The following is a 12,118-nucleotide window of genomic DNA, read 5'->3' as shown; positions in this document are numbered from 1 at the left end:
CCTGGTATTCAGGCTGACCTATTCCAGCCTGACGGTCACACAGGAAAGTTATAAGGGTAGATCGCTGCGTTTTCTTCTCATTATTGTATGCTGTACCATTTTTGTAGCTCAACTGAATCAGACCATCATAATATGAAAGTTTGGAACTGGGCAATCCAAGACTCCAAACCTGATCCTTACTAGAAAAGAGAAAGTGGGGTTTGAGACTAAACAGAATGCAAAGTTAATTCTCTCAAGATAAGTCATCTGCAGTAAGCACACAGGTGAGTTTGTAAAAGACACCATAAGACAAAAACATTAAGGTTGATTAGACATAAGCAAGCTAGGATGAATAGAATGCTGCCAAAAAGAAACTTAAAACATGAACAAGTGTCTTTCTTTGAAAAGCAAAGGGAATTGTACCTTGCTTAGATATCTAGATAGCTTTAACACTTCCTTCTCTAGAAGAGTGACAGAAATATCAAGTTCCTGTTCTCCAGAGTAGAATTCAAACTGCAGACACCATAATGCTGTGCTCATACTGGTTCCACACAAATACCTAGAAGACCTAGCACTGCTCAACAGCAAGTCTTCTCACTCACTCAGAGAAGAAAACTGCCTGCACCAGCTCTTAACTCAGGACCAGCTTTAGTTCAGGAGCCTTTCTTTACTCTGACTTAACACTGGTTCTAATAGACTGAGTTTGATCACCTTGCTCTGCAGATTTTCAGTGTCTGCAATGAACTCTCCTTGGCTAGAAGTTAACTGAGATACAGCCAACTATAGCTGTATGTGTTTGCACTGTACCACATCTCTGGCAACAGGCTGACCCAGAACTTGAACTGTAGAGACTATCTCAGACGTGGTTTGTAAAAGGTAAGACCAACAATGCTGTCAGAGTAGAAGTACATGCAGAGACTGGGCCTGTCCAGCACTTTCAGCAATGGAAATACAGAACACCCTCCAAGCACTGGCTCCACCTCTGCACAAGGCAGCCACTGCTTATCCTCAGTGCAGCAGTGCTTCTTTAGGTCAGCTCTTGGAAGCCAGCTGACACTGAATCCAGATTGCGGTTTGGCTTAATAGAACTGCACCAGTTAACCCACAGCTTACAGTCCCTGCGGGAAACACAAGGAGGAGCAACGGACACACTCATTCAATCTCAAAAGCTAGCTGTAAGCAAGATTACATGGCTGTGCACTTCACTTGAAACATCTGGCAGCATAATTACTGCACTACCAAATAATATTTTGCATGCAAATTACCTGAATCTGTTGCAGGCAGCACAGTAATTATTTTACATGCAAATTGTTCACTGTTACACACAGACAACACATCATGCAACAAGAGATCTTCTATTACAGACAAGAGAAGTAGAGTTACTCACCTCTGTGTTACTTGGCATGCTGCTGATTTTGTGTGACACAACTCATCCGGCACACTGCCACAGACATTTATGTAAAACAAGTATTCAGTAGTATTAACTAGATAGTGCCCATTTTTCTTGACCAGAGGTGATAAATCAAAAGAGAACCCTAATCAAGAAGGAATAAACTTCATCAGTTTAATTTCTTCCTGCCATCTCTCACAGATGTTGATTCTATCAGCCATACAGCTAGTTCACCTCCCCCCATATAAGTCTCCTTCCATGTAATTATTGTTCCAGAAACAATCTGGACATACAAAAAGCATGTTTTCTTACAGAGATTTACTAGTTTAAAATATAGATTACACCTATTTTCCTCTACACATACTAGGGGAATATTAAGTTCATGCTGCTCTGACCTTCCATACACGTTCTGAAAACTGCTGTGCTCTAATAGGTGCTTACACTTAGGCTGAACTCGCTTTGTTCTTGCGCATCAAAAGGACTCAGTTGTGACAGAAGTTCTACCCTCATAACCTTTCAGTTTGCTGAACATAAATACATACCTGCCTGAGGATCAGAGACTTGACAGTTGTCCCCTTCAGTTTTAGACAGGACACAGGCAGCAGCAGTGTACCAATCAAACGCGTATGAACAGTCACCCTCAGACATTAGGATTGGAGCACTTTCTAGGTCACCTGGTATCACAAAAGCAAAGTGTTACATGTACAGTCAGGCTGCCAAAAGGAAATTGGAATTTAAGCCTAGGACCACTAACTGCTCCCTAACAGCAGACCAAGATTAACTGTTAAAGTACCTCTCCTCTGCAAATGAGGAGTAAACAGAACCACAGGTTCTTTGTATCCTCTTCCCCACAATAGAAGTTTAGCCCAGAAGTAAAGATGCACTGCTAAGTCTGTTCCTGAGTACTACCACACTCTTCAAAAATTGTTTGCTTTGGTACACAAAGCAACAGCTTTATTAGGATCAGGTTATGCACTACTTCCTAACAGCCAGCACACTTGGAGGATTCAGCTTCCTCAGACCGAGGTAGAGGAATACAGGCTTCCCATTTCCCCAGTAGTTGGTTAAACTAGCAGACTATTACAACAACATTAACAAATTCTGCAAATGCTGCTTCTTTTTGTAAACTGCAAGCAGTGTAGGCACAAAATGTATTTATTGAAGAGAAGGTTCAAGTATCTAATCTCAGTTCAGAACCTATCTTTCCCATCAAGACAATCTATGGATAGAAAGTGCTTTGTATAGCTTCCAAGTATTTGTGGAGCTTTAAATGCTTAAACATACTTTCATCATGTTTGGAAGCATCTTAGTTCAAGAGGAGACTTTAGAGTCTTTAAAAGAGTACTTGTATAAAAGGCGAACAGAGCTAGATACCTGCAATTACACTGTTATAATCTAATAAAACAACCCACAATGCTTCAGCTTTTGCACAGAAGGAGATAAAAGACAAAGGCACATGCTAATATTTAGCAGTCATGCCTGGACATATTAAACTCCAGTTTTTAACTGGATCAGAGAACAGGGTATGGATATTCTCACCTGGTCTGCACATAAGAGTGATGACAGTTTTGATTCTTTTGTTAACACCACAGCTGTCTCCATTTGAATAAGTAAGTTGAATATTTTCTCCAACCTTCTTAGGAGAAGATACAAATGTTCCAAGATTCTGACTCCTGTTTTGCTTATCTGTAAAGACAGTAAATAAATCACTTTTGTTTCCCCAGAAAGAAGTGAAGTTCACGTTAATAAGATAATATTTACTAGCCAAATGGGAAGTCTTAAGAAAGCACACCATTTGGAGCTTGTTTTTACCTCAACAAAACCATGCTACAAACCCTGGAGTTCTTTACTTAAAAAAAGGCAACTTGCATCATTCTTCTAATGTCTTTGGGAACACTGGATAAACATGCTCCTAACTTCTGTCTCCTCAAATAACTGATGGCACCCTAGGCAGCCAAACCCATTTGCAGAGGAAGTGCCAAGCCTTAAAAAAAAAAACCTAGAAAACACACATAAAAAAAAGCACCCCCACACACAACACCAAAACTACTCACCTACAGAACAAATAGCAGCATCATCTGGGCAGCTGGAAGCTCCTCCTCTCTTCAACACTTTATGGCAGACATTGATGTAATAATGCTTCCTCCCTGCCTCTGAAAAGCTACTGTCCACAGCTTCCCAGTTCTGGGCTGACTCTGAAATACAGGGGGTTATTAGGAGCAAGTCATCCAGTTTAATTGTTCTAGCATTTCCATGTCAAAATGGCTTTTTAATCACAAAAAACAACCCATGTTTAAAACAACTTAAGATGACAGCAAGCAAGGCGGTCACAGATACAGCTACTTTCACACGACACTCACTCCCTTTTGGGATGAGAGAAGCAAACCCCAGAAATTCACAGAAAAGCAAAAGCTGATTAATCACAGAATCGTTTTGCTTGGAAAAAGACCTCTAAGATGTTCAGCTAAAAAACTGCATTAGAGACGATATGTAAACTCGGGACAAAAGTAACGGAAAGCTAGTTGTCATTGCCATACCTGAAATGCGGGTCAGAGGTGACAAGTCGTAGTGTTTTCTCTTATCAGCAGCTCTGCAGAGGAGATCTTCTTTTTCTTTAACACATGCGTATTTTGTATCCCAAGTGAAAAAATAGGTGCAGTCCACTTCACCCGTAAACACTGGAGTTCCTCTGCCATCATTGCCTTAACAACAAAGATGGATAAACAGATGTTAGGTTGCCAGTGGAGAGGGGGAGAAAAGCAAGGAGACTTGAGGACCGGTAACGAGCAAGGAAGATAAAAATCCTTTTGCTGCACAGGACCTGCATTTGTAGTTTGTTTGTTTGTGGGTTTTGTTTGTTTGGGGTTTTTGTGTGGTTTTGGGGTCTGGCTTTGTTTGGTTTGGTTTTTGTTGGGTCTTGTTTGGTTGGTGGTTTTGGTTTTGTTTTCTCCTGTGGGCTAGGAAATGAGGCTCTTTTATATCTCAATATTCTTGATCAATGTAAATTCAGAATCTCAGTGCCACTACACAGCACAAAACAATCCTGGCATCCATGGAAATTAGTACTGACTCTACCAATATTAATTCCTTGTGTTAGCTGTAGCTCAAAACATGCATTCCTTTGAACATAAGGTCTACTAGCAAGCACAGAAATCAAACCCCGAGCAGAGTCATCACAGCTTGTTAAACTCACCTGCTGTTTTGTTGCACTCAAAGTTTATGACAGTCATTCTCTGAAAGCCAGAACTACATGCATCCCCATTCGGATAAATTAAAGTGAGATCCCCGTCAGAGTATCTGAGTAAAAAGTCAGTTTTAGATAGAAACACAGGATCAGACACAATCACACAGTGTTCTTCATGTAACAGAAGCCACACTCTTGCTTATTTATTGTCTCAAAGGGAAAACAAATGCTTGTTCAACATTAATACTGATGTCTCTACTGCAACAAAGGCTTGCATCTGCTGATTTTTTTTTGGTTACTTTTCATGAGTTTGTATAAAGAATGTTCTAAAAGCTATTCCAGCTGTGGTGGAATATCTATTCCTATTAGTTTATTGCATGGTGGAGGAAGTCATGCTTCCTGGAAGATCACTCTGACAAGCCTGTCATGTGCTTACAAACAGAACAGAAGATCAGATCTAGGTGAATAATGTCAGCTTTGCAATCTCATGCAAATTGTCTCCATATGCCATTTGGGAATCCTGAACTTAAAATAAATAAATAAATAAATAAAAACCACTAAATCCCAGACCTCAGCAGTCTTGGATACAATTGATGCATGCTTTTGCAAAGAAAGCAGAGATGATCTCTCCTTGAAGAACAGCTCCTAAAACATCTGATCCTGTTACCACTTTACATGCAAAACTCGAGGGCAAGAGGCAGCAGAGCACAATCTGCAATTCTGACAATAATATCAGTGAAAGTTTATTCCCTGTCTAGGCAATGGCCTCTACCAATCTCATCTGCTCCTTCATTCACTAATGCTATCCTTGTATACTGTTCGTTTTTCTACAAAGAACTGAGCAAAAATACTTGCATTTTGTATCAAATATTGCTTAAGTGACAAAAAAGGGCAACAAAACAAGAAACAAAGATCAATTAGACACATCAGCAGGGCTAAAGAGCCTTTACACACCTTAGGGTTTGATTCTCAAATCTTCCTGCCACTTTTTGCTGGTTATTTGAAGATTTTACTTGGCAAGATGAAGTGTATCCTGTGTCATCCTTGCAGTTACCTGCAGTGGTTTTCCCACATATATTCAAATAATAGTAATACTCCTCTTTGTCATCTTTGGCTAAGTATGGCGTGACATAATCTGGATGCATAACAAAAGGAAAAGTGTTCTAATACACAGCAGAACAGATGTAAAAATCCAGATAAATACAGAGAATATTTTTCCTGTCTCCAAACACAGAACTGGAAAACTGGCCGGTAACGCTACATACAAAAGCAAAATAGTGAGCTTACCTGGCAATTGAGTAAGTGGTCTTAAATCTATGGAGATATCATGTTGCTCACTAGTCAGAAGACAGTTCTTACTCTCCAGGTAATCCCTGTGACAGGCATACTCAGTAACCCACTCAATTTCATACCGGCAATTTGTTTTTGCTGTGAGTTTGGGACCTGCACTCTGATACAGAAGTGAACAGAATTTAAATTACAAGTAGACACTTATTTGAAATATGATATTTAAAGCAACAATATCACATTCCTTGAGGGTGAGTAATGACTAACTTCACCTGTAAAGTACTTAAGAGGGTCAAACATTGTTGTCTCTCAGAAGTAGGTGTTGAGAAGAAATAAAACAGCTTTTCTTAACCATGTGGCAAACTATTAGAAGCCTAAATATATGTAAAGTATCAGGCATTAGCAGAAGGACAACTGAAATAACAGTACTTTAAAAAGCACTTTTCCTTAACTTGATGAGATATGTGAGCCCAAACTGCTAAGCAGAGCTTGAATTCTGTTTGCCGCAGAGGAATACTCAAAGAGAGAAGCAGAGATCAAGTGTTCTCTGAAGGCAAAGAATTCTCTTTAGACATGAGTGTTTTAGCAACCTTGAGTCCCTCAGATTAAATCAAGACTGAAAGACATTTGAGAATTCCTCAGCCAACACTTCTGTCAGATGTGTTTTCTGTAGTGAAACATTTTCATACTTCTGGGAGAAGAGGTAGTTGTGGTTTTGCACACTTCAAGGCAAAACATTTAAAAATTCACTTTGTTTCGTAAATCTGTATTTCTGCCACCCACTACAACAACAGGCAGATACACAGGGAAGTATCAGATAAATTATAGGCATAAGTAACGTTAGCAATACTACTCATACTACAAGTGTGCATCACTGCTGTGAGAAAGTACAGAGCAACAGCAGAGAAAGGCCTATGGTTTGTTTCTGCAGCAATAAGAGTGAAGTAAGGTACCCACGTAGATCAGATGAGGGACACAACATTAAACCAAAGATTGGCCAGATAAGAGTCCCTTTTTTCACTAACCTGCAACCAAAAACATCACAATACAAAATAGCAGAGCATGAGCAATAGCCACTCTGGCTCAATTCAAGGAGTATGGGTTGCTCAGATTACCCAGCATCACATCAAAGTGATCATCACACTGCACTGAAGCTAGGCTAGAACTGTGTCCTTAAAAGGAGTTCTGGAGCCTGCTTAGTAAGTGATAGAATTCTGCCATGCAAGGACACTTGCTAGCTATGTTTTTCCTGAGGAAGGCTAGATTACTAAAGAAACAAGTTACAGACAAGAGCTACAAGCATGCTCGGCCTGATTGATGATGGAAAAGTGCTCATTAGCGAGCAATGCTCTACACTAAGGATTAACACTATACTAACTCCATCCTGTTATCAGATAAAAGCTTTGAACCCAGAAAAGGGCAACCAAATTCATGAAGACAAGAAAGAACACACCCCAGGGAAATTTTATTCAAGTTCTAGTTTATTTCTTAAGTTCTAGAAGGACTTTTTGAACAGTATATTTAGGACCTCACACTCTTCACAAGCGGCAAACAACTAGCATTTCTGTTCTCTTCAGCCCTGAATAAAAGACAATACGCACAAAAGTTAAAGATCAACCATTTAAAACAAACTAAAAGAGCAAAGTTACCTCTTCTCCCCTCTTTGATGGGCAAACAAAAGTGATCGTCACTGCTGGGTTATGGCCTAGGCAGAAGTCTGGCTTTTCTTCATCACTATATATTTTCTCATAACTCAATACCAGCCTAGAAACAGAAGATGGCAAACCAAAAATACAATTAAGACACTGTGCACTGTACAGAAAAAGTATGTTCTTAAAAGAACATCCACTGCTTGTTAGATACCCAGGCAGAATATAACTAAGTAACCCTGCTCATGAAAGTGACTTTTATGGAGGTCTTTATTTCCTTATTCTTACAGTTAACCAAAATAAAAACAGCCCCAGAAAAACTACTTAAAACAGCATCCTTTTGCACCCCAGTTCAGACTATGCTCAATGCCTTGCAACCCATATTTGTAGAAAGAATTTGGCTGATAGTCACAAGAACACTTCCAGCTTTGCTCATAAACTGCTGGAAAGCAGATGTGACAAACACTTTTAACTTTGGGACGTAGTAACTCCTCATGTTTCACAATACTTCTAGACTCTACAACCTCTGTACATACAGTCTCTTTCCACTCTGACTCCAGAATTAAGAGCAAGATGAACTCATTAGCAAATGGACAGGAGCAAGGCAACTGGGACAGATCAGACAAGGCAGGAGCAGGAGAATGAAACACAGCAACTATCTGACAGAGTAACAAACAGCAAGATGACTTGGATGAGAGAACAAGGAGATCAACAACTTCCCAACTAAGCATTACTGTTCTTTGCAGTCTAAGAGGCAGAAGACAATAGCTCACAGAAGGGTGACAGTCTGGCTTCAGGTCAGCCACACCTCTGACTGGCCTCTCAACACCATAGGACACATATACAATTATCTCACTCGCCTCTCAGGCCACCCTGGTCTGATTGAGCACGTAAAATTATTTTTTTCAAGCAATTAAGAGCTCTTCAGTCCTAGCAGGGATAAGATAAACTTTCCTGCCAAGCACTTCTATAGAGTACTAGTTGCACTTTAATGTCAGAACAAGCTTGTGTTTCCCCAGATGCAAGCTTCTGCCTTGGTACAGGAGACTGCAGTCACTTGTTTCATGCTGGGGGAAAAGCCCTGCAAAGAAGGACTAACAACTGCCCTTGTAAACTAAAACAAAACCATCAGCCTTATCACTGATAGGCCAGAACCTTTGGCCTCCCTGTTATTAACCTGGTTTATTTTGTTTGTTTTCTTCAGCTTGCAGGAGATAGAAGGAGTACTGCAGAAGTCAACAGGGTACAATTGCAGGCTCAGGTGACCTGAAGCTCAGAAAGATCAGTATGTTAAGTCCCCTGAGCTACACTGGATTGTTTGGATGGGGGTTTGGTGGGTTTTGTTTTAGTCTTTTGTTTGCTTGTTTTCTTTCAAGCTATGCTTTCAGCACAAAAGGCAGCAGCAAACAGAACAGAGGTAGCATCAAGGAAACAGTCTCCCCTCATCCTAGCTCTGTCACCACCAGAAACAATAAGCCTTGCACTGCTTATCTATTTCTTCTATTAAGAACTCATTAATGCAAAAATACAGAAGGGTAACATCTGGCTCTATTCTCTACTTTTGATGTACTCCTGGGCAGTAGAGTGAGCCAAATACAGTGTCTAAACCCACAGAGAGCCAAGTGCATTTACTCCGTGGGTCCTCAGACAGTAGGCAGACATGGTCAAACCTCACTCTTCTGCTTGTGGGCAGAGAGCAGCAATCATCCCTCACTTCTGAGAGTTTTGCAACTCTGTACAAAGGAATCTCTCACAATGAAGAAGAAAATTCGATCTGTTATGGCACTACAACAGGATGCCTGAAAAAGACTCTGCCTTGCCGGTATTTGAAGAATTTTTTTTGCCAATGCTTCAGAATTGAAGTGGTATTAATGTTATGTTTTAGAAGACACACTTTTAACCAAGATTGCTTTTTCCAGCCCAGGTGACTGAGAAGTGTTCACAGAAGTATCACCACAAAAATTACATACCTGTCTTTGTCATGAAGTTTCAGCTGTTCCTGTGGATAGCCAACATCATACACATGACCTTCATGTATCAAGCAAGCAGCACTGCCAGGTGGGCAGTTTATGGTCTCTCTACTTGAACTTCCTGTTAAAGAATGTAGAAAATAGAAGACAGGACTTGGTTTCTAATCCCTGCTCTACCTGAAGCATTTTGTCATTTTATCTGTGGGCTCACTTACCATTCATTGCTTTGTCCTTTTCTAAAAATACCTTTAAAATGGGTTACATGAAAATGTGGAACTGACAAGACAAAACCTGAAGTGCTTAGTGATAGCTCATGATGCCCCAGTTTTGGACAGCAGATTCATCCTTCCTGCCAAAGTAGCTGCAGCTAGTTACCTGCTGCTAATACAGCTGCAGGGTACATAGAGGTTTGAGAACTTCTAGAAGTGTGATATATTTTTTTTCCACAACACCAAAATGATATGAAGTAATGGGTAACCTCTCCTCACAGGGAAGGTATTTTCCCCCTTCTTTGTTTCTTATAAACCATCTTATTTAAAGCTGTCAGCAAAAAAGTTTCAGACTAGTAGGATTTTTAAAAGAATAGACCTGCCACTAAAACTAGAAGTATTAAACCCTTAGTAGGGGAAGAAAATACATATTTAATGGCAGAGTAAAAAAACACAGTGGGAGTATAGACCTAAAGCAGCCTTTTCAGCAAGTTCCAAGTGAGTGATTTTGCTGGTTTAATTCCTTACATATATAGCTCCCAACTGACATGAAAGTGCTAGCTATGCATCACTACCTACCCAAGTACCTAAACTCTGTTTCAGATGCATCTCAGGACATTCACTTGGAACCAAGTAACAGCCTGACCTGGAGCCCAAAGTAATAAATTTAGAGCACATGAAGTGCTATGAACCATCTTGGTCCTATTTGGCAGCAAACAGAAGCAGCTACAAGACAAGCTGAGCTCTTCCACTCAGCCCAGTTTAAGCTGACTTTTCTAACAGTACCCACCTGTCCAGAAGGGGTATATCTCTGAACACCTCAATAGCTGGAGAATAAGACTTGGCTTCACAGAAACCAATCCTCAAATCATCAAAAGTAGCTTGAAACAACAGTGCAAATCCTAAAATACCCATCTTTGGTAATAGGAAAACCTCAACTGAGGCATTGGAAAAGAATCAAGCTACTAGAAGTTCATACGCCAACACGACACAAGCAAGTGTTCACACCTAAGTCTCTGCAGATGTTTATGAACAAGGAATCATCATCCGAATCATCCACCAAGTAGTGTCCTGAAACTTGAATGAGAGGATTCAAGTCATGTTTCTTCAAATCTTCATCAAACACATAGCAAGGGACCTAGAACAACAGCAAAAAGTTACATGCAATCTATGCTACACAATTGGGGAGAAGTTATCAATAGGCACATATAAAGCCAAGTTAATAAGCGGAAAAGGTTTTTCCTTCTGGAAGCTCAAATACTTAAAGCTAGACACGTTAACTGAGGCACCCAGAGTTAGTCTGTTCTGCTCTAGTGTTTAAGGTGGGCTTTACTACAAGCAACCATCCAGATCACAAAAAATGTTGGTGAGTTATTTAAAATTCGCAGCTCCATCAACTTCCAACAGATGCCTTATACGTCTATAAAAAAAAGTTACGTCTATAGAGGTTGTTGGAATTCATTTGGGGTGGGGGCAAGCAGTTTGAGCAGAACTGTCAGATGTTTGAAGAGTAACTTCTGCATGGATAGTACATAGATTACCTCTTTCACAGGTTTAAATAAATCTTTCTTGCAGGCCACAAAAGTCCTCCATTCAAAATAGTGCACACACTCTGTTGCTGTTACAAATTCAGGGGTACCCTATTTAAAGGAAAAAAAAAAATAGTTTGAAGAACATACTTCAGTTTTATTTTACATCTGTAGACAGCAAGAAGTTTCTCCTGTTATTCAAGAGATTAAGAAAAAAAGAATACAGTATGTCACAGAACAAGGGCACGCAGTTTCTTAAGAGCCCTTGTTAATAGCAAGTTTGTTATTCAACAGCTTTGTTGTTAAACTCTGGAAGATACAAGGTGCCAAATCCTTCTCAGTCTGCATACACACCAATTCTCAAATTAACATGTGTCAGCCCTAATATGCAGTAACTGTACTACATCTTTTAGAAGTGCTCACTATGCCAATTGATATTGGCAGAAGCACCAGTCACATCTAGTTACTAGAACGGAAAACACCAATACAAATGCGTATAAATAGGTGAACAGCAAGGCAATGGTTTACCAGTTCCCTCATTTTTATTCTGCAAAGAAAACTGATGAGCAATCTCTTCTGCTACACAGATAGAATATCTCTGATCTCAGCTACTTATTTCGTAGGCTCATGTTATACACATTTGTATCTATTTCAAGATACCATGATTCAGGGCTGGACACTCAACTGAATGTCCCTGCTTAGAAAAAGGCAACAATCAAATTTTTCCGTTCTCCCTCCATTCTGTCAGTTAGAAGCACCTTAGCCTACTTAAACTGATTCCTGCCATGTTTAACTCTGCCATAAGTGTTAGAAACAAGTTGTTCCAGACACTATTACAAAATCCTAGGTCACATGAAGAACAGGTGTCAGAAGTATACTAAGTAGAAATTCAAAGATCATTATGATCTGGTGTTACAGATG

General features: G+C 39.9%; 1 protein-coding gene across 3 annotated transcripts in view; it reads right to left on the bottom strand.

Annotated features, from left to right (window-relative positions):
* Nucleotides 1-12,118, bottom strand: part of IGF2R (insulin like growth factor 2 receptor) — a 59,114-nt gene that overhangs the window by 31,616 nt on the left and 15,380 nt on the right. For all 3 annotated transcript variants that reach the window (XM_065057554.1, XM_065057556.1, XM_065057555.1), the window contains exons 4-16: nt 11,210-11,308; nt 10,677-10,806; nt 9,460-9,580; nt 7,490-7,604; nt 5,841-6,003; nt 5,508-5,688; nt 4,563-4,666; nt 3,907-4,071; nt 3,424-3,564; nt 2,909-3,055; nt 1,912-2,043; nt 1,367-1,514; nt 2-179 (exon numbers count right to left, since the gene is read on the bottom strand). In XM_065057554.1, coding sequence (XP_064913626.1) covers nt 2-179; nt 1,367-1,514; nt 1,912-2,043; nt 2,909-3,055; nt 3,424-3,564; nt 3,907-4,071; nt 4,563-4,666; nt 5,508-5,688; nt 5,841-6,003; nt 7,490-7,604; nt 9,460-9,580; nt 10,677-10,806; nt 11,210-11,308 — 1,824 coding nt within the window. The remainder of the gene's footprint in view (nt 1; nt 180-1,366; nt 1,515-1,911; nt 2,044-2,908; nt 3,056-3,423; nt 3,565-3,906; nt 4,072-4,562; nt 4,667-5,507; nt 5,689-5,840; nt 6,004-7,489; nt 7,605-9,459; nt 9,581-10,676; nt 10,807-11,209; nt 11,309-12,118) is intronic.

This window comes from Columba livia, chromosome 3 (assembly GCF_036013475.1).
Source record: "Columba livia isolate bColLiv1 breed racing homer chromosome 3, bColLiv1.pat.W.v2, whole genome shotgun sequence".
Lineage (NCBI taxonomy): Eukaryota > Metazoa > Chordata > Aves > Columbiformes > Columbidae > Columba > Columba livia.
Note: the sequence above shows the minus strand (reverse complement) of the source record. Positions and strands in the feature narration are given on the sequence as shown.